Raw genomic sequence first — 26,444 nt, forward strand, 5'->3', positions numbered from 1 at the left:
GGGGGACAGACTGGAAAGGTAGCGGGGAGGACCTAGGGGTGCGGGTCTGAGAGGGCCCATGCCCCTGTCCCGCTCTGCCCTAGACACCACAGCGGTTAATCTGGGACCCTGAGACCGCCAGGGGGGACCCTGATAGGAGAGCCGCAGCCTCAGACCTCGGGGACCCTTCCCAACTCAGGGTTCTGCAGAAGGGCCACCCCATCCTTCCCACACTCTGGTGCCCTGGTGGGCTGGTGGGCCCTGCCGCACCCCAGTGTTAACTTCCAACCAACTTCTCCAGGTCTGTGTGGGTCCAGGCCCTGTGCTGAGCCCCAGGGAGGGACAGCACTGTGAGAACTCACTTTCTATCAGGGAGGCAGGTGCAAAACTGCCCTCAGAGTGGGATACTGCTCTGCCGGGGGTAGGAGTCCCATATAAGGGCATGTTGTCCCTAGCACCCCCCACCACCACCACGTTCCAACAGGGATAAATAGCCATTTCTCCTCCTTCCCAGAACCCATTTTTAAAAAAGTATTAACAATAGCTGTAGCTATCACACGGACACAGGGGCACATAGATCCTCAGAGGATCCCAGGATTCATTAGGGACGTCCCTCATGGGGCCTGGTGTTTGCCATAGGCTTCTCAAGGGGCAAGTAAGTGATGGCTGGCCCCAAATGGCCATCACTGAGGCCAGAGTCCCAGAACATTCCCACTGGAAGGAGTGAGGAAGCAAGAGAAAGCACACAGGGTGCCCCTGGGCCCGGTTTAGCAGCCCTAAGCCTGGCTGCCTGTGAGGGCCTGGCCCCAGGGAAGCAGTCAGGAAGGAAAGCACAGAAGTCCCGGGATGACTAGCAGGGCAGAGTTTGGACCTTGGGTCAAAAGGAAAGAAGAAAAGCAGATCAGGAAGCACCTGGGTCCCCAGGGCGGCTCTGAGCCTGTCAGTCTGAGCAGGCAGCAGCCAGCAGCCAGCGAGGCCACCGTGAGCTCTGCTGGGCGCAGGACCCAGCTGCTTGCAGGGAGAAGGACCACAGGGAGGCCTCGTGTCCTCTTACATCTCTGCCCTTCCATGGTCCTTCCTTTGCTTGCTTACTGGCTCTCCTTAAAAGGGCAGAGTGACTGTGTCAAGTCCCGGCCCTGCCCCTCCTGGCCCTGTCATCTCAGCAAGTAGCCTCGGTGCTGTCCACCTGCTTCCCCATGCCCTCACATGTGGACTAGCCAGGGCCGTGCGCGTGCTGTGCCTAGCATGCAGTTTCAGCATTCACAGCCCGCCGGCTCTTAGTCCTCATCATGTCCCCTCAGAGACCAACCTGGGCTCTCGGAGCATCCCCCAATGGCCAGTGGACCATGTGCTCCTGAGCCAGCCTCTGCCTGCCATGTATCCCCAGGCCAGCACTGGCAGCAGCAAGGATGAAGCAAGCTCTTACCCTTCACTGTCCTCTGCAAACCTCTGAATCATCATTCTCAAAATGTTTTCTGGGAATTTGCTCTGTTGCCCCAAGATGAGTGTGTCAGGCCAGGAGGCCCGAGGCTGGGTGAGGGGCTGTGGAACGTCACTTCCCTGGGAACAGCTCACACATGGATTGGATTTGGGCCCCACATCCTCTGCCAGGGAAAACAGAAGCCATAAGAAAATGAAAAAGGAATAGAAAGAGCCTTTTCCTCAGCCACAGTGAGTCACCAACAAAACATGAGCAAAAGGCCTGGGGGGACCTGGGCCCCAGGGAGTTCCAAGGGGTCAGGGGCTCTCTCCCCTCAAGGGTCTGGGCAGGTGGAGTGAGCGTAACTGCTCTCCATGCTAGCCTGGTGTTCCTCCCCTTGGGTGGGGGGCTGGGACCCCCACTCAGGTCCTTTAGCTCTGGACCTGTGCCCTGCCTGGGGGCACGGGGGCAGCCACAGGGCCGGAGAGGGGGCTGGTCAAGTCTGGTTCAAGTTGCAGCAGAAATCCACCCAATGTGGTCGGCACCCAGAAACACACGTCTCAGCTTCCCGAACTCGTGAAAAGATGCCCCTGGGCCATCGTGCCAGGATCTGCAGCATTGTATCAGCAGGAGACTGAATGAAATGTCACCCACCCCACGTCACTGTGACCAGAAAGTTGTGATCTCATCTGCTCCATGCCACAGGCCTCTGGGGTGGGCTGGGCACGACACTTTCCTTCAACCACCCAATCCTAGCCTGACATGCCCTGTCACCTCTAGGTGCCAAGGCAACTTGTACACACCTCCTCAGGGTGTGTGTCTTTGTGTGTGGTCCTTTGGTTCATTCCGAAGGTGTCTACGGAGCTTCCAACAACGAGCCAGCCTGGGCGTAGCCCAGAGACGCAGCAGTCACAGGTGCGTAATCTTCCTCTGTCTGAGAAGCTGAGGCTGGAGGGTGTCAGGGGACGGGGGACAGGAAGTCAGCAACTGGAGCCCCCTGGATGGAAGGGCACAGGTGAGGGCACTGAACTTCCTGGGAGAAAGGGAAGGAGGGAAAGCGGGAGCCCCAGCAGAGGCCAGACTCTGCCCCCAGGCTCCTCAAAGCACCTCAGGTCCTGGTGCACCCTGAAGTAATCTTTGCTGAGTAAGTGTGTTTCCCAGTTCTATAAAAAATGAGGAAACCGAGGCCCAGGGAGAAGAAGTCACTTGTTCAGGTCACAAGTATGTAAGTGTTGGAGAAGGTCCAACCTAGAACCTCTGAGGCTTAACCAAATGCTCTTTCCACAAGGGCTTCACAGCCTCTGGCCTTCAGGCAAGGACGGGCTGGCCTCCTCCCCTTAGGCCCAGGCTGCTCCTCCCTCTGAGCACCACGTGAGCTGCCCTGGTTGCCCAGCCTGGCCAGAGACGGAAACTCACCTGCCAACAGGGCCCAGCATGCCTGAGTTCTAACCCGGGTGGCCATCAGGGCCTGGGAGGTCAGGAGCAGACCCTCCCCACCGGCCCCAGTGGCCACTGTGCAGCAGCTCAGACACACAAGGAAGGTCGGGAGGAAGGAAGGCTGTGTGTACCTAGCAAGAGACGGCCCAGCAAACCCTTTCTGTGTGAACTTCCTCTGTGCTAGTGTGTGCGTTTGGTCTGGAGCTAAGTAGAAGGCACAGGAAGCCTGGGCTCTGGCACCAGGCCACCAGGATCACAGGCACGAGCCCCTCCCTGTCTCTCCTGGAGTCCTAGGTCTGCCTCCAGGGACCAAAGGAGAGGGGACCAGGCCTGGCTTCTTCCCTCTTGTTCCTCCTTCTTGGGAGAGGCCCTTAGAAACGCCCCCTTCTCTGCAGCCCAAGGTACCTGGGTGTTAGCAGTGGGGTCAGCCTGCTCGGGCCCACAGGAGGGGCGGTTCCCAGAGCCATGGGGACCTAAGGTCTCCCAGACAGTGTCTAGCCACCCTCACAACTGGCAGAACAATTTCCTTGGTTTTCAACAACTTGAAAACCACATGTGATTTTCCACAGTTCCGCACTCCTGGGGCCTGGCTGCTGAGTGAGCAGGGTTCATGCCGAATTCCTTCCACTCACCGCAGGGCAGACAGCGGGCCCAGCTGTGGGAGCTTCGGCTGGGGTGGGGGTCACCGCAGCAAGGCGGGGGCGGTGGGGGGGTCAGGCTTGCAGCGCTGATGAGTAATTCTGCAGCCCGAAGAGCTGGGAAGAGGACACGTGACAACTTAGTGCAACAATCAGCCCAGTGTTAAATCAGAGGAAAACAGGGGGTGTTCAAAATGGAGTCTAGTGGAAAAAATCGTGTTTGATCCTACATCACAGCTTCATCGAAACTAACTCCAGACAGATGAAAGATGCAGATGTTAGAAGAAAAACCATGAAAGTATTAAAACAAAGTATAGGAGTCTGTCTTTGTATTCTTGGTGGGAGAAATGTTCTAAGGAAGGATAGAGAACTTTGGTTGCATTAAAGTTTTTGCCTTCTGTATATAAACATACTGAAAATGAAATTTAAAGGCAAACAAAATACTGGGAAAGGATCTGCAACCCCTGGGTCAGAGAGTGAACACTCTTAGCCTCCTGTAGTTTTAGGAACCTGCTATGGCCTCAGAAAAACCTGCTATGAACCTCCACCCTGCGCTCACTGTACTTTCTCTGAGCCTCCATACAATGCGATAATAATGACACTACCATGCCTCCTAAAAATGGTGCAAGGATTCATTGAGATAAATCTGGAAAGTTGTGCCTGCAAATTTGTCTTTCATAAAGGGAAGCTGCTAAATAAAGTTCTTTACGTTTGTAAAGCTAATTTGACTTTGTTTCCACTTTTAAAAGTGAGCTAATTGGCGGGTGGAGACTAAAAAAAAAGATAAAAGTGAGCTAAGGGTCTGGTGTGGTGGTTTACTTATGCCTGTAATCCTAGCATTTGGGAGTTCCAGGCGGGAGGATCACTTGAGCCTAGGAGTTAGAGACTAGCCTGAGCAACATAGGGAGAGCCCTTCTCTACAAAACATAAAAAACATATTAGCCGGGTGTGGTGGCACATGCCTGTAGTTCCAACTACTCAGGTGTCTGAGGCAGGAGAATCACTTGAGCCCAGGAGTTTGAGGTTGCAGTGAGCTATGATGATGCCACAGCACTCTAGCCCAGGCAAAGTAGCAAGACACTGTCTCTAAAAATAATAATAATAATAATCTAAAAAGTGAGCTAAGAGAAATAAATAGGCAATTCACAAAAGAAGAAACATAAGTGGCTAATAAACATATGCCAAAATGTTTGACCTCACTAAAAATTATAAAAATGCAAATAAAATATACCAAGTACTACTTTTTCTATATCAAAGATTAAAAACCTCCCAGTGTAGGCATTACTGGGAGATTGCTGTCTGAGCGCTACTGGTGTCAGGGAACTTCACACCATTCAGTAGGCTGCAAAGAACAGAAGCCCACCAAAGTAGCTGAGCCCCAAGAAGCCTTCTGTAGTGAGTGATGGAAAACCCAATGTAACAATGACAAAAACAAGATAAAAATTCATTTCTTGCTCACATAAACAAAATCCAGAAGTAAGCAGTCCAGAGCTGGTATGGTAGCCTAACAATCATCAGAGAGCTGGCTTTCCATTTTGTTGCTCTCCCAGCCTCAACATATGGCCTCTATCTTGTGGTACAAAGTAGCTGCTTGAGATCCAGCAGTCATTGCATCATCCGAGCCAGCAGAAAGGAGGAAAGGGAATAGTAGAGCACAATTTCTTCCTCTAAGAACACTTCCCAGAGACTCATACCAATCTCCATGCTGATTGCATTAGCCTTGGCCAGAACTCAGTCACGGGCCACACCCAGCTACAAGGGAAGCTGGGAAGTACAGTCTTTTTCTGATGGTCTATGCCAGCTAAGTGTCAATTCTGCTACTAAAGAATGAGATAATAGATACTGCAGAATAATTAACAGTCTTTGCTACAGATGATATTCTTTTTGCTTTTGTGTCTGTTGAGTTACTATTATAAAATCCTAGGAACTAGTTAAAAAAAAAAATCAGTATCTGGTAGAGGAAGGTGTAAAAGCTGAAATGCCAGGAAAGTATAAGAAACCAATGGGGGTATTAGCAATTTCGTAGCCAGTTTGTGTGGGAGGTATCCACATTCTTGCCTATTTGTCTGCAGACCTGGGCAAACCCAGCCCAGGAAAACAAGAAGCTGGTGACCAGCCCCATGTGAGGAAGAGCACCCCCCCCACCCACTGCAGGCACAGTGACCCAGCTATTGCCACAGAGGGGGCTGCCAGATGCCCCCAGGCCACCGTGGTGCTCAGAGTGTTCAGTGCTAAAACCTGTAGCTGCTGGGTCTCTCTCTCACCTCCCCTTTAACTGCCAGGCTTCTCAAAGGCATTGTTCACACTCGAAGTTTCCACTCCCTCAGCCCCAGGCAGCTGTTCCTGCACTTGGCACTCTGACCAGGCCTCCAGGGATCCCCCAGGGCCAACGGTCCCTGCCCGGCACCGCAGCAACTTTTGTGAGTTCCTCCCCCTGCTCAGGGTTAGGGTTAGAGTTCCTCAGAATTCCAGGCTGGCTCTGTTCCTCCTCCCTGGCTTTCGTGGTGGAGTCCCAAGGATGCCACCTCTCTCTCCTCACTATGCCTTGGCTCCCTGGGAGCCTGATGTGTCCCTGCTGCAGAGACCCCACCTGCCCAAAGGGCACCTGCATCTCCATCTCTAGCCTGGCCCTCCTTCCCACGTCCCACCCAGGTCTGGCTGCCCTGTCGCTGTGAACATCTGCAAGCGCTCGCAAGATCTGTGTCCTCCCTGGGCAGCCCCCGCCCCCCCCCCAGGCTTCCACTAGCCTGCTCACCACTGCCTGACCCGCCAGCCTTGTTCCAGGTCTCCTCGTTACCCCGCCAGGTCACCACCCACAGGCCACCCCAGCGGGCCTGTGTTCCTCCAGCAGGAAGTCCCGCCCTCCGCATGGCCCATCAGACCCTCACCTCCCCAGCTCCCCCTCCTCCCTCTGGCCCTGGGGTGAGCCTGGAACCCAAGGCCCCGGCACCTCACTTCTGGGCCTCAGCAGCGCTCCTTGCCGCCCAGCCACACCATGGCTGATCCTCACCCACAGCAGGCCTGGGTGTCCCCCTTTGTAAACCACCCACTCATAGTCCTGCAGGCAAACACCTCCCCAAAGGGTGAGGAAGTCAGACTCAGTTACTCTGAGACCACGAGCTTAGAGCTCACTGCCCAGGACCTGAAAAGAACCAGCGTTCTCGGAGATCACCGTCCCCTGTGTGCCCTAGAGAGGCCCCGAGGGCTCCTGTGAGGCCATCCCCTAGCAGGACGCACTCCCCGAGGGCAGCGAGAGTCAGACGCAGACGCACACGGTTAGCACAAGGACGACTTGCCCAGTCAGAAGCATTCACGACTGACTCCGCGTGCCAGGACAACCCCGAGCCCGCACGGGGAGGGCCCTGCCCCTGGGAGCCTTCTCTCCAGCAGGAGACGATGCTACAGCCCCGTGGGCTGCGGGTCACACGAGGGGCCCAGCCTGGGCTCGGGGACCAGCACACTTCTCTAGAGGAAAGGGCAAGTGGGATGAAGCAGGTGCGTCCCGGGCGGGAAGGGACAGGTGGCACAGGAAGGGCAGGGTGTAGAGCAGGGGTGAGGACAGTGGGAGGCCTGGGTAGGTGAGCAGGTCCTTAGAGGCCACCTGTCCTGTGGGCAGAGGGCTTCATGCAGCCGACTGGAGGCAGTAGGGCCACCTGGGGCCGATGCTGAGGCACAGCCCATGAGACCTGGGCCCGGGATATGACAAGGAAGGAGCCAGTGAGGCTTCTGGCTGGGAACTGAGGGGTGGGGATCCAAGAGAGGCCCAGAGAAGAGTAGTGACAGGGGAGAGAAGAGATGCGCCACATGGGGCCTGCCTTCAGACAACTGGTCACACGTTCCCGAGACCCTGATGGGGCAGGGGTGGGCCAGACAACCAGAGAGTGGGCGACAGTGACCCCACCTATCCAGGTTTGATGGCAGAATCAGGGGTCAGGCAGTGGTAGCCACTTTGATGCCACTTCCAAAATGAGTTTGTGCTTGTGGGACCTACAGGGCCACAGGCTCACAGCCGTGTGTGGCCCCAAGTGCCTGCTGGACACCAGGTGGTGCAGCTGACCTCCCTCCGGGTCTGGACGCCGCCAGCTGTGCCCCATCCTGTGGCACCAGCACCTCCCTGGCAGGACACAGGGGGTGGGGACTGGGAATCTCAGAGTGGCTGGGGCAGACCCACCCTCCCCTGCACTGTGGGATCCGGGCAGCGCCTCCGCCCACCTCAGCCCAGCTGCCACCGCTCAAGCCAGAGGGAGCCTTGGGCTCAGCACCCCCACCTGGCAGAAGCCCCTCTGTGGCCCGTGCCGGTCACAGCCTCTGACTGTGGGCCTGTTAAATATTCTTCCTCCTTAAAAATTCTTTATTATACAAGTAATGTGTGCTTGCTGTAGAAAAATTTGGAAACAGAAGTAGGTGAAATAACAAAACTATTATGATAAGTTTTATTAAACTTCAGACAATCCCACCTCCCAGAGAGAACAATAACAGTTTGTTACATAATCTTCCAGACATTTTTGGAAGCACATAGACCAAGAGAAGCATACTGGAGCCAGGTGGCCTGGGTTCACACCCCAACACTGCAGCTCACCAGCTGTGCAAGCTCGGGCAAGTTGCTTGCCCTCTCTGTGTCTCCATCTCCTCCCCAGCAAGATGGGGACATCGATGTCACCCCCCTGACAGGGGAGTCTAGGACATCAAAGAGTTGACACATGTAAAGTGCTTAGAACAGTCTGGCAGAGAGCACAGGGCAAGGCTTGCCCTCATTATGCACATGTGCGCATACTTAACACTTCATTGAAATTTCAAATGTGCAGAAGCAGAGGGATGACACACCGAACTAACTACCTGCTCCTACAGTTCAACTCATGGCCCATCTTGTTTCATCTGTGTCCACCCTTGCCTCCGCCCCAAGATAATTTTGAAGCAAATCCCAGACGTCATATGATTTCTCCAGGAAATACTTTATTGTGCATTTCTAAAAAGAAGGACTCTCTCTCTCTCTCTTTCATAACTTATTATCATTCTTGGAAATCTCAACCACAATTCCTTAATGTCCAGTACCCACTCAGAGTGCACACTTCCCCAATGGCTTCATACAGTTTATTTTTTACAGTTTATTTGTTTGAATCAGGAGCCATGTAAGGCCTATGTGCTGCAATTGGTCTTAAATCTCTTACATCTGCTTTGGCCTACAGGCTCTCCCTCTTTCTCTCCCTTTTGTCCCTACAATTTATTTGTTGAAACTAGGTTATTTGTCCTTTGGAGTTTCCTAAGATCTGGATTTTGCTGGTTGCATTCTGTGCTAAATATTTTCAACTTAAGTGAAGCTATTATATTTGTTGTGGGTATGAATTCAGTCCAAAAAGTCAGAATGCCAGTAATGCAACTTAATTTTTCCTTGAGTGGTTTCATTTCCATTTTGAGCACCCCATTCCACTGTAATCATGTGGGGTCCTTCTTCCTTTTTCCACGATTTCCCAGGGCACCAGGAGGGGAGGTTGGGGCTGGAACATCTGGTCCTCAAGGTCACCTGTATACTTGGGCACCTGCCCAGCCATCCAGGTCTGGCCGCAGAGCCACCAGCAGTAACCAAGAAATGTCCAGGTGGCAGAAGGGTGCAATCTGGCATCTGTCAGTTCACATTGAGTTTGCACATCAGCCCTTTGCAGTAGCCTCATTATTTTTGTTTTACAAATGAGGAAAGTGGGGTTTGGGTTGGTTAAGTGACTTGAATAACTGGGACACAAGCCAAGCAACACCTTCAAGAGGACAGAAGAAGAAGGGCCATGCTCCATGAAGTCACTGCTCAAATGTCATCTTCTTGGTGAGCCCTGGGCACACTCCCTTCCCTTGCCTGACTTTACCCATGGCACTTGGCACTTCTTACCATTGTTTCAGTGATCTATTGCTGCATAACAAACCACCCCAAAATGGAATGGCTTAAAACAGCAGTGATATGGGCCAGGCTCATTCCTATAATCCCAGCACTTTGGGAGGCCAAGGCAGGAGGATCGCTTGAGACCAGGAGTTTGAGACCAGCCTGGGCAATATAGGAAGACCCCACCTCTACAAAAAAAAAAAAAATTAAAAATTAGCCAGGTAGTCCCAGCTATTTGAGAGGCTGAGGCAGGACGATCTCATGAGCCTAGGAGTTTGAGGTTACAATGAGCCTTGATGATCTTGCCACTGTGCTCCAGCCTGGGTGGCAGAAAAGATCCAGTCTCTTAAAAAAAAAAAAAATTCAGCAATGATATAGTAGTCCTCCTCTGAGGTTTGACAGCCAGTGTTGAAATCATAGTTCTGCCTCTTATGAGCATGGCAACTTTGGAAACATGATTTTAGCTCTAAACCTCAGTTTCCCTGTCTGTAAAATGGGGGAAATGACAGTAGTGCCAACCCCACACAATCGGAAAGGAATAAAAATATTAGGTCATTAACTAGGAAATGTCCGATTTCAAACCAAAAGTTTAGTTTATTATGTCTTTTTATTTTTTATTTTATTTATTTATTTATTTTTTGAGATACAGTCTCACTCTGTTCCCCGGGCTAGAGTGCCGTGGCGTCAGCCTAGCTCACAGCAACCTCAAACTCCTGGGCTCAAGCAATCCTCCTGCCTCAGCCTCCCAAGTAGCTGGGACTACAGGCATGCGCCACCATGCCCAGCTAATTTTTTCTATATATTTTTAGTTGTCCAGCTAATTTCTTTCTATTTTTAGTAGAGACGGGGTCTCGCTCTTGCTCAGGCTGGTCTCGAACTCCTGAGCTCAAATGATCCGCCTGCCTTGGCCTCCCAGAGTGCTAGGATTACAGGCGTGAGCCACCACGCCCGGCCAAGCATTTCTTTTTGTTACATAACCAGCCAGACCCTGGGCAAGCCACGTCCCCAACACTAGCACATCTACTGTCAAAAGTCCAAATCCTGCAGCTCTGACGGATCTGTACAGATAAAGAAAAGCTGCCACTTGCTTCAGTCACAGAATCCAGAGGTGAGCCCAGAGCAAAGCTGGGCCCAGGAGTAGTGGGTTAAATGGTAGCCCCCAAAATTCATGTCTACCCAGAACCTCAGAATGTGACCTTATTTGGCATAAGGGCCTTTGCAGATGAATTGAAGAATCTTGAGATAATATCATCCTGAGTTAGGGTGGGCTGAAATCCAATGACTAGTGTCTTTTTAAGACTAGGACACTGGAAACCCAGACAGAAGGTGGCCATTGCAAGCAGGGGTGAAGGGGGTGGGCGGCAGGAGCCACGGGAAGCTGGAAGAGGCCAGGAAGGATCCTCCCCTAGGGAGGGAGTGTGGCTCTGCTGCCACCTGGATTTTGGACTTCTGGCCTCCAGAACTGACAGTAAATTTCTATTGTTTTAAGCTGCCCAGTTTGTGCTAAATTGCTATAGCAGTCACAGGATAGGAATATACCAGGCTCCCTGCACCCACAGCAACGCGACAGACACAAGAGCTCAGAGGAGGCCCAGGGCCAGCACTGCTCGGGCCAGCGGGCCTCGGGAGCTGGAGTCCAGCGGCATCAGCAGTTTGGCTGCACGCGCTCCCCAGTGCTGCTGGCCAGCGCCGGAGGAGGGAGTAACCAAGACGGGGGAGGGCCCCAGAGCCAGGGCAGAGTCCTGGCCCCACAGGCCTCGGGAGAGGCCAAGCACAGGTGGAAACACCAAAGTGAAGTTCAAGGGAGGCGCGTCTGCCACAGGGAGGTTTTGGGAATGTTGGGGATACAGAAGACTCACCCCCAGGGCCCTCTCCTAGCTGGAAGTGGGAACAGGAAATAAGCTGGATGAGATTCATCTTGGAAAAATGCAAACTCATACATCTGGGCAGAAATAATTCAAAACATAAGTGAGGGATGGGCAGGAATAGCCAGGGGAGAGGGTGGCAGAAAGGGCCCAGCAGGGAGGTTGTTTGTGTAGTCTCTCTGACTTCTTGGGAGGCGGTCTGAAAGGAGGGAGCAGGGGGCTGGGGACCTGGACTTCGGGGAACCCCTGAGCCCAGTTTATTGGAAAAGCCCACTCAAAACAGAGGGCTGAGGTCTCTACTTCTGACAGCAGGCTGGGGGTCCAGGGAGGGGAGGGGGAGCACCCCACCCACCCATCCATGCCTGGGCCCTGCCACTGCTGCCAGGCCTGCCTTCGCCCTGCACTCTCTCACAGCACCCCTGGGCCTGTGTTCCTGGGGGACCACGTGGAGCAGGCAGAGCAGGCATCTGGGACATCTCCAAAGACAATCTCTGGACTCCGAGCCAGGAGGCTGAGTGTGTGTCTTGACACTGCCACTCACAGGCTCCTCATCCACAAAATGAGAATGGAAACTTGTTTCCCCTCCCTCCTTCCCTTCCTTCCAAGTAATCTATGCCCTTTGCAGAAATTTTAGAAAGTACAAACAAAATGAAAAAATGTTAAAGCATTTACAATTCCACTAACCACAGCAAACATCTTCTTAGCCATGTTGCTACTGTATTTTCCACGTATATCATATATATGAAAACATGTTTTTACAAAAACAACTTCACATTATATACACAGCCCTCTGCTCTCATCAGCTTTAAAAATGTTGATGCCTCCTTTGAGCTGAAGCTGCAAGGAAAAATAAAGAATAATTCTGAAAGATAAAAAATAAAAAATGCCAATGCCAATGCCTAGGCCATACTCAGGCCAATTAAATCAGACTATGTGGGGAGGGGCCCAGGAATCAGTATTATTCGGAGCTTTTGGGTGCACCCTGCTCTATTGTACACAGGAGAGGGGAGCTACCTCACTGCTGCCGGCCAATTCTGATGGTCTGGGCCTGGGGTGTTGGCCACCGCTGCCCCTGTGGCAGCCCCCTCCGTCCCCAGACCCACTCATTGCCTCCACAGTGATCACTACAGACCACAGGACAGTGAAGATGGAAACCCAAAGACAGTTTCCAAATGTGCTGGAGATAACCTAAAAGTCTACATTCAGTAACTCCTTCCAGGTGCCTCCTGGGCACACCCAAGTCCTCACTTGTCCCAGGGGCTCTGCCTCCTGCTTCCAGGCCTGCTGCAAAAGCCACCTCCAGCCCCAGGAATACTCTCAGCCCTAGCATAGCTCCCCCTGTGCCACACCCCAGTCCTCCTGCGAGGACACTGTCCCCTCCACATTCTCCAGGAGGAACATCCCTCCAGGTCCTCCAGAGGTGACCACTCCTGACCCAGTTGCAGACCAAGCCCTTTATTCTGCTCATTCTCCCAGGACACACCCTGGACTCCCACACACACCACACATACCACGCTCACAGTGCACTCAGAGCAGATGCTCACAAGAAAATTGTGTTCCGAACTTCCCCTCCCCCCTTGGCAGGCCACCTCTTCCCAAAGCACACCTTCATCTGCAGAGGAGGCAAGCTCCTCTCTCATCACCTCTCCACCACAGCCACATCCACCCCCTCTGGCCAATCTTCCTGATGACTCCCTTGGCCCCATGGGGTCCTAGGAGACACTTTGCAGCAATCACCCAGATTTCTAAGCCAGGCAATTTCTTCCAGTGTCACTTGATGAAATTCCTTGCACAAATATTTTTGCACAGTTGCCCAGTGTTTTAAGTATTCACGTCTGATGGGTCATTAAAAACTGCTTCTGCCTTCCCAGGAGAGAATGGGGGCTCCAAGGGGAAAGAAGAGCTCAGAAACCCTGGCCAGAGAGAGAGGAACATTAAAGGGAAAGGAAATGGTTTTAGGGAATAGACAGCTAGAGGTGATGTTCAGGCAGAGCTACTCCCTGAGGAGGGCTCACAGATGAAGAACATAGGCTCTAACTCTGGGAGCTCCCTACCTCTGCTGTCCCTGCTGGCACGAGGAGATGGTGGGGAGAGAAGGACCACACACTGGCCTCCTGGCTTCTTTGTGGGGTCGTGAGACCCAGGAAGCCCTAAAGGCCTAGAGGGGTGGATGGGTGGTTGGGAGGCTGTGCAAAGGTGCAGGAGGTCAAGAGGATGCCTGGGCTGGCTGCCTGCCTCCCTCCTCTCAGCCCTGGGCCCACTGAAGATGGTGGGAAAGGGCCAGAGGAGAAGAGGATAGGTACTCAGGGAGTATGGGGCTCTAGACTGAGGAGGGACAGACCATGGAGCTGTGATGAAAGCTATGAGAAAGGGGGTCACATTTGATCTGGCTTGGCCCATTAGTTAGACTAAGCAGGGCTACACTGCTGTGACAGAGATCCCAAATGTAGCATATCCAAATGAGACAGACGGACAAAAGACTCCGTATCATCAAGGCGTCAGTTCTTCCCAATCCATAGGTTCAATGCAATCTCACTTGGAAAAGGAATTTCTGGATCAATGTGTATGATTTTGTTTTCATTTTGTTGGCTACAATTGCCAATTTGGGCTTCCAAAAAGTCCCTCCTACAGATTGCTAATTCCCTCACACTTTCAACATATGCGTTCAACTTTTTAAATGTTTAATTCAACAGCTGAAGATAGTCTCATTTAAATTTTCTCTTCTCTAATGACTGGACAGGTTGGGTCCTCTGGCCATAAATGGATTGACTAGGATTTCTTCTGAGAATCACCTACAGAAGTTTCCTTGCCAATTTTTCTATTAGATCAATGTCTTTTTCTTATTTATCTCTGGACAATTTTATGATTACGAGAATTAGTCTTAATTCCAAAATACGTCACACTTTATCCCAGTTTGTCTTTTGACTTTAATTTTTAAACATATTTTCAATTTGTGTGTAGTCCAGCTTATCATTCTTTTCCTTTAGTGTTTCCAAGTTTATTGTGATACTTAAATCTTCAAAGCATTCATTGACTTTTTTCCAGTAAGTTTTTGGTTCCTTTTTTAGATTTAAATGTTTGATCCATCTGGAATTTATTTTGGTGTTAAGGAGTGAGGGAGGGCGCCAACTTATTTTTCCAAATGGCCAGCCAGTTGTCCCAAAGCCACTGGACTGGAAAACCTTCCCCGTGTGGTTGAAGCGACCGCTCCACCAGTGCATTCGAAACTCGCGTGTCTGTCTCGCTCCGCGGACCACGGGTCCCCGCGCCCGCGGGCTTCCGTGTGACCATCCCGAGCGCAGAGGGACGGGGAAGAGCCCACATGCGTCCTTCCCGAGCCGTCCGGCTCAGCCCCAGGTCCAGTCCCCGCGCCGAGTACGAAGCCCACCCGTCCCCGCCCTGGCCGAGGTCGAAGTCCACCCTGCCGGCTGCGGACTCCCAGTCACCCCGAGGCCCTCCTCTCCCTCCCCGGGGCCGCCGCAGTCCAGCGGGCTTGGATATCCGCGGGGCCCAACAGCGCTTCCGCGAGGGTAATTTAAATAGAAGGCGTGTCCTATAATATTTACATCGAGGCGGGGCTTTCGACGAGGCCAGGACACCCAATCCCGTAGGAGCCCGGAACCTCCCCAACGCTCCGATCGGCTGTAGGGGCGAATCCCACGGAGAGGCCTCATTTGCATAGGGCGGGGCCTAGCGTGGAGCCGCACTCCACTTCCTCTTCCAGCAGTCTTCCGCCAGACTCCTTCCGGCTTCCTCCCGCCTTCCGCCTGCTTTCATTCTGTCTTCGCTAGGCTGTAGTCCCGATGCTCCCCAAACGGCGGCGAATGCGGGTCGGGTCTCCTGGCGGCGCTACCGCCTCCTCCGCGCCGCCCTCGACGCGCTTCCCTGGCATTGCCATCTACCTGGTCGAGCGGCGCATGGGTCGCAGCCGCCGGGCCTTCCTCACTCGCCTGGCGCGCTCCAAAGGCTTCTGCGTCCTCGACGCCTGCAGGTACGGGGCGGCGCGGCCAAGGGCTTCAGTGGGCAGCCCGGCCGCGGGCGTGCGAGGCCTGTGTTCAGAGTTCAGAACCGCAGGAGATGACTTAGTGGGGATGATGACTTGAGGCCAGCCGCTTTATTTTCGCCTGGCCCGTGAGTCCTCTTGGCAGTGGGGGATGTTGAGGCTGTAAATCGGAAATGATTCCCATCCAGCCGACAGCCACAGCGGCACCTGCGGTTTTGGATGCTGAGTTAGCTCTGGCACTTTGTGGTCGTGTGACTTTACCTTGAGCCTGGATTTCCTCTTCTGGAGAGGGGGCTACTAATTAGAGCCAGGAGTGTTGTGCAGGGTCACAGTGAGAATCAAAACCAGAGGCTTTTAAAGAGCCATGCGCGGGGGGAGGGGGGTCAGGGGTAATTAGTAAGTAGTAGTAGTTGCTAACAGCCCTTCTGCTTTGGATAAGTCCCACCTCACTCACCCTGTGAGCCAGAATGACTTCCAGGAGGCCCTGACCCTGCTGTTTCGCCTGTCCTCAGGCCTGAGGAAGTCACCTGAGTCAGGCTCTCCTTTAGGGAGGAGACCAAGAGGAGCAAAAAGTGGCAGCTACAGAGACAATGCCCAGAGTAAGAGATCTGAGAGTTCTCATAATTTTGAGGTTGAGAACAAACGAACTAGGGACCAGTGTTCCCCTGCAGCTTTTTTGGAGCGGTGGGGGCATTCTCAGAAATCATTAGTGCACCAAACCCACTCAGGAGAGGATGATGATAGCAGCTTAGAGTGTAGGGAGCACTATCTTATTTGCACAACAAGCCTGCAAGGTAGGTACGTTATTATCTCTGCTTTACAGACAGGGAAATCAAAGTATAGAGGTGTGACTTTCCCAAGAGCATGAAGCAAGTATGTGGTAGAGCTGGGATTCAGACCTAAGTAGTCAGGCTCCAGCATCTGTGCCTAAACCTCAACACTTAGATGAAGAACACCTGGTCCCGGCTGTGAGGGAATTCCTTTGCCTGAGGTGGAGAGGGAAACAGACAACAGAATATCGGGGTGGGCTTGTGAGCATAGCTAGAGTAAAGAACTACAGTTCCAAGGACACTGGCATGATAGAGGTGTTTCTCCACAAGGAGAAGGGGCTGGGAAGGCTTTCTGGAGGAGGTGACATTTGCAGGATGAATGGGCACTCACCATGCAGAGGGAACAGCAAGAGCAAAGGCCTGGAGGTATGGAGCCAAACAGGAAGGGCTCTGGGCCTCACTCTCCTCCCCACCCCTCTGTCCAGCTCCGAGGTGACACATATTGTGATGGAGCAGACCTCAGCGGAGGAAGCTGTCTGCTGGCAGGAACGCAGGGCAGTGGCTGCACCCCTAGGATGCACCCCTGCAGCTCTCCTGGACGTAAGCTGGTTCACAGAGAGCCTGGAGGCTGGGCAGCCTGTACCCGTGGAGTGCCGGCACCGCCTAGAGGTGAGCCTGGTGGAGGATTAGAGTTGGGGCCACAGAGAAAGCCCCCGCAACAGGTGACATGGCAGCAGTGCCTCAGTGCTCTTCGGAGGAGGTGGGCAGTGAGGGCTGTGCCCAGACTACCAGTGGACCCTGAGAAGCCAGTAGAGGGACCGTAGCAGGGTCTGGGGGGCAAGGCCATCCCAGATTCTGTTCTTACCACTGGCACAAATTTTCTTGGTATCCACTTATTATAAGCTTCTTCAGGCCTTTCTTCCTCACCAAGTAGGTGACACTGCAACCCCAAGTGGGATGACCTGTGGCTCGTCAAGAGCCTGTCAGGACGCTGTGAGGTTCGTGGCCCGTGACAGGTGTGGGCTCAGGGCCCAGGCTGCCTGTGTTTGAATCTTGGCTCTGCCTGCGAGCCATGAGGCGTGGGGCAAGCTCCCTGGCCTCTGAGGCCTCAGTGTCCCCAGCCCACTTGGTTGTGAGGATTTGGGGAGATGGAGCACATGCAGCATGTGCAGCGGCAGGAGAAGTGCCCCACCAGGGCTGGCAGATGTCACTGCTGCTACTCTGGCCTGAGGAGCCCTGTCCTCACCTGTCCTGCAGGGCAGCGCCTCCCTCTGCCCCATGCCTCTGAGAGTTTTGTTTTCCACCTCTGTCCTGTGATCCCCAGAGGACCTGAGTTGAGTGCCCCAGGACAGACAAGGCTCCAGGTGTGGTCTGGCTCTCCTGTCGGCCTTATAGCCTCATCGTGGCCTGTACATTGCCCATCCCCAGGTGGCGGAACCCAGACAGGGGCCCCCAAGCCCAGCATGGATGCCAGCCTATGCCTGCCAGCGCCCCACACCCCTCATACACCATAACATCAGCCTCACGGTGAGCCGCTTCTGTGAGCCTGGGGCCAGCCCTGGGGGTCGGGGATGCGGGTACACATGGGTGGTAGCTGGCAGGTTGGAGCGGGGCACCCTGCCCACCCTGCCCCTTACCAAGGCCCCCTCCCTGCAGGAGGCTCTGGAGACGCTGGCAGAGGCGGCGGGCTTCGAGGGCAGTGAGGGCCGCTGCCTCACCTTCCACAGGGCGGCCTCGGTGCTCAGGGCCCTTCCCAGACCTGTCATAGCTCTGAGCCAGCTGCGGGGGCTGCCCCACTTCGGAGAACATTCCTCCAGGGTTGTGCAGGTAGGTGCTGGCTACACAGCTGGGCGAGTGGGTGGGGGGCGGGGGGCTGGGAGGACAGCAGAGGGCGCTGTGGGGTCACACAGCCATGGTGTAGCTGCTGCTCCAAGGCCGCAGCGGGCCACCCTCTGCACTCAGACTCTTCTTGTGTAAATCATCCGCCTGCCTCAGGTGGCTGGGAGGATTCAATGAAGGGTGCTGCAGGGGGCCTGGCAGGGCTGGGGCTGGCATTGTTGTCATTGTCCCAAACTGCCCAGGACAGTAGAAGAAAGCACCCTGAGCATGAGCATCCCTTTTTGAAGACCCAACATGTTGAGTTGTCCTTTTGTGCACTTTCATCGAGAGAATACATAGTGACACAAGATGCTTTGGAATGAAGTCATATTGAATTCACACACATTTTGAAAAGCAAATGTTGCTACATCTTGGCACCTGTTATTCCTCTGAGAGATGGTCCGTGTTACCTGGGGCCCGAGGGGCATTGAGGCTGGAGCCCTTACCCCTCAGCTGTGTGACAGCAGCTTTGGCCACCTCCCTGGGCACAGTCTTCATTTCCAAGTCCCGCCAGATGCTGACCCCACAAAGCTCTCTCTGCAGGGTGTTGGGGGGATTGCCCCGGTCCTTGGGCCCCCAGCCCCGACCCTCACTCCCTGCACCTCTTTCTCTCCACACCCTCAGGCTTAGAGTTCTGCTTTGTTCCCTCCCGCAGGAGCTGCTGGAGCACGGAGTGTGTGAGGAGGTGGAGAGAGTCCGGCGCTCAGAGAGGTACCAGACCATGAAGGTGCGAGGGGCAGGGCTGGGACCCCAGCAGGGGCCATGGCAGCACAGTTCATGCCACATATGGGGGGCACGTGGGGGCGGCTGACCCAGCGCAGGGGTCAGGGAAGGTCTCGCCAAGGAAGCAGCAGTTAAGCTGACACCTGATATCCACAAGGCAGCCAAGTGGAGACAGGCGAGGGAGAAACTTGTTTTGAGCATGGAATTATGTAGATCACTGAGCACTGTCATTTTTTTTATTTGACTATTTTTGGTGGAATATTCTCAAGTATATTACAGCATATGACATCTTAAACAGAGCACAATTAACAAAATGTAACCTTTTCTTCGGTGCCAGTGAGTGCGACGGGCTTCATCCCTTGCGTGGCTGGCTGCAGGGTCTTGCGTGCTCACGTCTCGGTGTTGTCCGTCTGCCTGTCTCCATGGCGCACTTTCCCTCTGTTCCCACTTGCTCCTAATCTTATAGGGAAACACCATCCCAAGCTCTTTTGGATACCTAGGTTGTGGCTGCTCCGACACCCACCTGCCATGTGGTTTGGTAGCTGGCGATTGTTGCAGTGCTGGCCATTTGGATAAGTGTCAGTGAAGTGTGGCTTCCTGGGAGGGTGGGGCTGTTGGTGCAGTGGGAGGTCACAGAATGTTGTCAGGATGACAGGGCTTCTAAGAGGGGGACTCCAGTCATGTGTGAAGGATGGATGGGCTCGAATGGGCAAGAGAATGGCTGGGCGCGGTGGCTCGTGCCTTTAATTCCAGGGCTTTGGGAGGCCAAAGCAGGAGGATCGCTTGAGCCCAGGAGTCTGAGGCTGCACTGAGCTTTGAGTACCACTGCACTCCAGCCTGGGTGACAGAGCAAGACCTTGTCTCAAGATGAAAAAAAAAAACGGGCAGAGAACAAGGCAGGGGGCACTGGTGGGGACAGGGGCTAGATAAGCAGGATCACCACAGTGAGTGTGGGACTGGGGTGACACACCCTCGAAGTTGAGGGGGTTAGTGATTGGTTTCCCCAGCAGCTCCAGCCCCAGCAAGGGTTTCCTGCGGAGGAGGGGGAGGCGCTGAGAGGGGTGGGAACCTTCTCCCCACTCCCCTGCCCTGCCTCCTCCTCACACCCAAAGTCCCAGAAGATATCCAGGCTGGCAGAAGATTATGTTACTAATTAGAAGCTTTTTTTTTTTTTTTTTTTTTTTAATTAAAAATATGATTGGATTAATTTCCTCATTTTTTTAGTTGGGATTCTGTTGGTTACAAGTGACAGTGACCCACCTCATACTCGGTTCAGACAATCAAGGAAAGGCTGGACCAGCAAAGCCCCAACAGGGCAGGGCCGCAGCCAGTCTGCAGGAGGCCTGGGCTCAGATCTGAGTGTCGCCAGGCCGCCCTTTCTCCTCCCTGCAGTGGCCTCACCCTCACTGGCACCAGCTTCCTCCTCCGGTTACACACATGGCCACAGAAGGTGCCCTGGAATGACAGCCTCCGCCACTGGTGGGCCTGACCTCAGTCTCGGTTCCAGAATCCCTGGGGAGGGACTCTAAGTGGCGGACCTAGGGCAAGTGACATGCTTGTGGCAGGGCTGTGCAGGGAGACGTGTGAGGGCTCCAGCCAGCCTCTCCAGCTCTTCTAGCACCACCCTCTTGTTTGGTCACTCCTCGTTGTTTTTGCTGTTTGTTAAGGAGAAGAACCACAGAAACAAGCTGCAGCTGCTGTTAGGTGGGAGCAGCATGGTTTTGCCAGTGACCTAAGGGCCCCTGGCGCTGATTTGTCAGGACGACTACTTTGGTTATGTTGGCATCATGGGCTAGAGCTGTGCAAGTTGCGGGGACGCAGCTCGCTGAGGTCTTCTGGCAAGCGGGCAGCAGAGCCCCCAAGTCTAGCCCCTGACTTGCTGCCCCTGGGGCTGCTGCCAGGGTGTAGGTGGGTTCACTCCCTGAGAGGGTGGGCAGGGCAAGCCAGGCCCCGAGTCGGAATCCTTGCCCTGTGGCCTTGGGCAGGTTGCAAGTGGGGGTGGTGCCTGCCGGGTGCTAGTGGCACAGCCCAAGACACACCCTCCCGGAGCCCGTCACCTGTGTTGCTGTGGGAGCTCTGCCCCGACCGTGCTGCGCTTCCTCCGTACAGCTCTTCACTCAGATCTTTGGGGTCGGTGTGAGAACCGCTGACCGCTGGTACCAGGAAGGGCTGCGAACCCTGGATGACCTCCGAGAGCAGCCCCAGAGACTGACCCAACAGCAGAAAGTAGGTGAGCCCTCCAGAGAGGCTGGGCCCTGGGTTTCCCAAAGCAACCTGGCCCCGAAAGCCCTCACACTGACACGCAGGATGTGCCCATTCCCTAGAGAGCTGGGTGTGGGGTGGTGCAGAGGGCTTGGTGGCAGGTAGGGCAGCCTTGTTTGGTGGTCTTCCTGGGGTCTCCACTCAGTGGAGTCAGGATCTATTGCAGCCCTTTCTCAATGAATGACAATGGTCATAGCAACTGCCATAACATTCCTGGGGCTCACGTCAGTGCCTCCTGGTTAGACTGTGACCAGGGGACAGGGACAGTCTGAGCCTCGGGCACACTTTCCCCGTGTGGTGCCTGGTGCTCAGAGGCCTGCAGGGGGAGGTGGCGCTGTGTACTTTAGAGTTGTTAGGCCCAGGTTTGAGTCCTGTCTACCATTTACCAGGTAGGTGACCATAGCCTGAAACTTTTTTTTTTTTTTTTTTGAGACAAAGTCTCACTCTGTTGCCCGGGCTAGAGTGCCGTGGCGTCAGCCTAGCTCACAGCAACCTGAAACTCCTGGGCTCAAGGGATCCTCCTGCCTCAGCCTCCCGAGTAGCTGGGACTACAGGCATGCGCCACCATGCCCGGCTAATTTTTCTTTTTTCTATATATATATCTTTTAGTTGGCCAGATAATTTCTTTCTATTTTTAGTAGAGACGGGATCTCGCTCTTGCTCAGGCTGGTCTCAAACTCCTGAGCTCAAACAATCCGCCCGCCTTGGCCTCCCAGAGTGCTAGGATTACAGGCGTGAGCCACCGCGCCCGCCCATAGCCTGAAACTTAACCTCTGTGAGTCTGTTATCTGCTCTGTAAAATGGGGAAGAAATGACAGCATGGAATTTGTAAGGTCCTCCATGAGAGCTGGCGAGTGGCAGGTGTTCTCTTCACATGGCCTGCCTGGTCACGCCAGCCATGTTCTGTGACCTCCCGTGGGTTGAGGGCTCTGCTGAAGGAGCCCCCACAGCCCAGCAGGCATAGCCAGGTCACTGCCTCTCCGCACGTCTTCCCTGGGGCTGCTGCCTGGTACAGTTGACAGGAAGTGAGACCTACGGAGCTGGTTCCATTTGGATGCTTCTCCCCGACAAAGGTAGACAGGAATGGCCAGCACTCTGCTGAGAGCTCACCCTGTGCCAGGTGCCGCTGTTCCTCACATCTGAACCTCTTTTTGGCTGGGCGCAGTGGCTCACGCCTGTAACCCCAGTACTTTTGTGAGGCCATGGCAAGAGGATTGCTTGAGGCTAATTTGAGACCAGCCTGGGCAACATAGTGACACCCCATCTCTACAAAAAATAAGAACAATTAGCCAGGCATGTTGGCACATGCCTGTAGTACCAGCTACTCACCAGGCTGAGGGCAGGAAGATCACCTGAGCCCCAGGAGTTCAAGGCTACTGTGAACTAGGCTGATGCCACTACACTCTAGCCTGGGCCACAGAGTGACACCCTGTCTCAAAACAAAAAACCTCTTCTTAACTGTGTGTGGAAGGTAGAATGATGCCTCTTTGACAGGCAAGGGGACAGAAGTAGGCCAGAGTGAGCTGTTCCTACTTGGCAGAACCCTTTCCCTCACGTCTTTTTCCCACCTCTTAGTCCCATTTTATGAATGGGAAAACTGAGGCAGTAAAGGGGGCAGTCTGTGTTGTGACTGGGTCAACATCAGTATCCTTATATTTGGTCAGACTGTGGTTTGGGAAGATGCGACGTTTTGGGGAGCTGGGTGAAAGGCATGTGGAATCTCTGGTGTTCTTTCAGTTGCATATGAATCTACAGTTATCTCAATAAAAGTTTAATATTGAAAAGGGGAGAGCGTCATGCTTAGATCGGGATCTCATTCTGCTCCCTGCCCCGGGCTCGCCCTCCCTAGGGGCCTCTCTCAGTCCTGCAGCCACCACGGGGCCGCGGGGCGGAGGCCGGGCCAGGTGAGTCAGGAGAGCCGGTGCTCCCCGCAGGGCTCCAGCACCACCGGGACCTGAGCAGCCCCGTCCTGCGGCCCGACGTAGAGGCCCTGCGGCAGCTGGTGGAGGCAGCCGTGGAGCAGGCCCTGCCCGGGGCTACTGTCACGCTGACTGGTGGCTTCCGGAGGTAAGAGGACCTGATGTGCCCTTCTGGCTCTTCTCCAGACCCCTTCCCAGTGAAGGGACCTGACCTGGGGACACTGAGGCAGGCCTTTCCACTCACGGGAAGGAATGTGGCCTGAGGTTGGAGGGAGGGCCCTATCCTGGCATGGGGGCCAGGGAGTCAAACCGGCCCCCTCAGGGGGAAGTTGCAGGGCCACGACGTGGACTTCCTAATTACCCACCCCGAGGAGGGCCAGGAGGCGGGGCTGCTGCCCAGAGCGATGCGCTGCCTGCAGGACCAGGTGAGGGCCTCCCCGCTCTCCTTCCCAAGGGTGACCGCCGGCTGGTGCTGCTGCCACCTGGTTTCCGGCTCCCCTGTGCCATGTGGCAGTCCTGGCCACACCTGCCTCTTCCCACAGGGCCTTGTCCTGTACGACCAGTACCAGCAGAGCCACTATGGGGACCCTGCCTGGCAGAGCCACACCATGGATGCCTTTGAGAGGAGTTTCTGCATTTTCCGCCTGCCACAGCCCCCGGGGGCTTCTGTCAGGGAGGCCCCAAGGCCCTGCCCAGCGTGGAAGGCTGTGAGGGTGGACTTGGTGGTGGCTCCCGTCAGCCAGTTCCCTTTTGCTCTGCTTGGCTGGACTGGCTCCAAGGTATGGAGGGAACCACTGGGCCACCCAGGGCTGAGGGCTGGGCCAGCCCTGCTGAGGCTGTCGCTTCCCCCTAGCTTTTCCAGCGGGAGCTGCGCCGCTTCAGCCGGAAGGAGAAGGGGCTGTGGCTGAACAGCCACGGGCTGTTTGACCCAGAGCAGGTACGTTGCTGGGGACTAAGGGCAGGAGACAGCCCCCACAGCCTGCTCCCTGGCCCACAATCTGAAATGGCCCCAGACCTCTACAGTCTAGAACCCACAGGACCCAAATCTGGATCTCCACACCCAGATCCTGGCCCTTGAGAGCTCACCCCACCTCGGGGCTGGCTCTGCCTCCCTTCCAGCCTCTTCCAGGGGAGCAGCCCTGGCTGGGCTCCTACACAGTGCTGTGGCGGTGGCCCTGGGCATGGCTCCCCGGCCCCTGAAGCCCCTGTTCTGTTGCAGAAGACATTTTTCCAAGTGGCTTCAGAGGAAGACATCTTCAGACACCTGGGCCTCGAGTACCTTCCCCCAGAGCAGAGAAACGCCTGAGCCTGCCTGTGGCCCCACTTCCATTCTTAGGAAATGAGGAGCTGCCCCTAACTTGGCCACTGAATGTCCCCAGGCAGAAGATGTGCCGCTGCCCACTGTCTTCACCCTCCCAGGCGGAGGAACCTCACCTGCGGGGGCCTGGCTCTGCTGGAAGCCAGTTGGGTCTGAGCTGTCGGCCCCCATCAGCTGTGGGCGCCTGCGAGGGGGGAGCCTCCATGCTGGCCTTGTCACTGTGTGACCCTGGGTCAGCCCTCAGCCTCCCCATGGCTCAGGTTCCTGCCCTGGACAGGGGTCTGAGTGGTGCCCACTGCACGGAGCCGTGGCGGAGCCCGTGGTCACGGATGCCAAGTGCTCTGCCTGGCGCACAGCGTTTGATCAGTCAGTCGCAGTTCCTGTGAGCCTGCAGGGCACCCTGCTCACAAGTGCCTGGAGGAGAACCACATGTCCCTGCCCTGCGTTTGAGCTGCAGGTGGAGGCTACAGTTCTTGCGCCGGGGTGCTGAGGGGTACGCTGTGGGCATCCAGAGAGGGAGAAGATCGGGAGGGAGTGTGAGGAAGAGAACTTCTAGCAAGCCCACAGCCAGGCTTTCTGTTTCTGCCTTTAGGGCCTGTTGTCAGCACAGATTTTTAAAGATGGGTCATATCCTGCCACTCCTTGCTCAGAACCCTCCCCTAGGGTGGTTTCAAACCCAAACTCCTGTGGCCCCCAGGGCTCTGGTATTTCTTCCTGCCCCTGCCAGCCTCCCTTCTCTCCAGCCCCGCTGGCCCCAGCTGCTGCCTGCGTGGCTGCTTTCCTTCTTGGTGGGCCCCAGGCCCCGGGTGGCCGACTCCCTCCCCTTCTCACTGAGGCAGAAGCAGTGAGGTGGGCTGCACACATCGGTCCCCTCTGCGTTCCTCACCTCCCCCCAGCACGCTCCGGCCTCAGGGGCTTTGCTTTTGCCCCACCATCCACCTGCGGTGTGCTCTCTCCTCCAGGCCTCGACTCAAAAGTCCCTTTGGCCGGGGAGGACTCCCGCACCACTTACCACATTAAAGTATATTTTTAAAATGAACATGTAGTAAAATGGACTCTTTCGGGGTGCAGTTGGATGAATTTTCACATGTGTAGACTCGTCCGTTCGCATCCATTCCCATTAGGACACACCAGGTCCAACCCCAGAATCCTCCCTAGTGCTGTGCCAGCACGAGGTCACATGCTTCCCCACCCCTCACCCACTCATCTGGTGCTCTGTCCCTATAGTTGGCTTTCTCTAGAGTGTCATAAGTGGAACCAAACTAGATGTAACCTTTTGACTGACCTCTGTCCCCCAGCGTGATGCCTTTGAGATTCTAGTGGGTTGTTGCGTGTATGGCTAGCGTGTCCCTCGTTGCTGCTGCGTGGTTTCCGTGCCTGGGGATTCCACGGTGTATCTGTTCAGCCGTTGAACACTGGGGCTGTTTACAGGGTTTGGTGATGATGAACAGAGCTACTGTAGAGGTGCAGCTACAGGTTTTTGTGTAGAAAGGATTTGATTTGTTTCTCTTGGGTAAGTAGCAAGACATAGGATTATTTATTGGATAATATGGTAAGTATATGCTTAACTTTATAAGAGCCAAATCGTTGTCCAGAGTGCCTCTGTCAGTTTGCCGTCCAGTGGCACTATGAGCCACCCGTGTAAGTTAAACATTTCGCAGTAGCCAGTGGCTCTGTATCCTCGCCAGCACTTGGTGTTTTCAGTATTTCCTTATTTTAGCTGTTCTAGTAGGTATGTAGCAGTAGCTCACTATGGTTTTAATTTGCATTTCCCTAATGTCTAACAACATCAAGCATCTTTTCATGGGCTTATTTGCCACCTGTATATCTTCTCTGGTGAAGTGCCTATTCAAGTTTTTTGCTCATTTTAAAAAATTGTTGGTTTTCTTACTGTTGAATTTTGAGAGTTCTTTATGTGCCAGTTATATATTGGTAAATATATATTTAAATATATATATTTTATATATATTACCTGATATTGGTAAATATTTTTTCCCAGTGTATAGACTCCTTTCATTCTTCTATCACTATATTTCAGAGTAATATACAGTGTTTAATTTTGATGAATTACCAGTTTACCAGTTTATTCAATTTACCAGTTTTTTCTCATGCTTTTGGGATCATATCTCTTTTTTTTTTTTTTGAGACAGAGTCTCACTCTGTTGCCCAGGCTAGAGTGAGTGCCGTGGCGTCAGCCTAGCTCACAGCAACCTCAAACTCCTGAGCTCAAGCGATCCTCCTGTCTCAGCCTCCCGAGTAGCTGGGACTACAGGCAGGCGCCACCATGCCCGGCTAATTTTTTCTATATATATTTTTAGCTGTCCATATAATTTCTTTCTATTTTTTTTTTTTTAGTAGAGGTG

The 26,444-nt window shown here is 54.2% G+C and overlaps 1 protein-coding gene across 3 annotated transcripts; it reads left to right on the forward strand.

Moving 5' to 3' along the window:
* Nucleotides 1-14,970: 14,970 nt before the first annotated feature.
* On the forward strand, nucleotides 14,971-25,077 carry POLM (DNA polymerase mu). Of its 3 annotated transcripts, XM_069461252.1 has the most exons (11): nucleotides 14,971-15,199; nucleotides 16,467-16,650; nucleotides 17,410-17,508; nucleotides 17,638-17,808; nucleotides 18,515-18,586; nucleotides 20,692-20,812; nucleotides 22,779-22,911; nucleotides 23,086-23,188; nucleotides 23,306-23,542; nucleotides 23,617-23,700; nucleotides 23,983-25,077. In XM_069461252.1, exons 1-11 carry the CDS (start codon nucleotides 15,012-15,014, stop codon nucleotides 24,067-24,069), a joined length of 1,479 nt encoding a protein of 492 aa, XP_069317353.1. In that variant the 5' UTR covers nucleotides 14,971-15,011; the 3' UTR covers nucleotides 24,070-25,077. The 3 variants fall into 3 exon arrangements, with proteins under 3 accessions (XP_069317353.1, XP_069317352.1, XP_069317354.1); XM_069461251.1 differs by having other exon boundaries at nucleotides 23,086-23,542; XM_069461253.1 differs by lacking the exon at nucleotides 23,086-23,188 and having other exon boundaries at nucleotides 22,787-22,911.
* The last annotated feature ends 1,367 nt before the right edge of the window (nucleotides 25,078-26,444 follow it).

This window comes from Eulemur rufifrons, chromosome 29 (genome assembly GCF_041146395.1).
Source record: "Eulemur rufifrons isolate Redbay chromosome 29, OSU_ERuf_1, whole genome shotgun sequence".
NCBI classification, from domain to species: domain Eukaryota; kingdom Metazoa; phylum Chordata; class Mammalia; order Primates; family Lemuridae; genus Eulemur; species Eulemur rufifrons.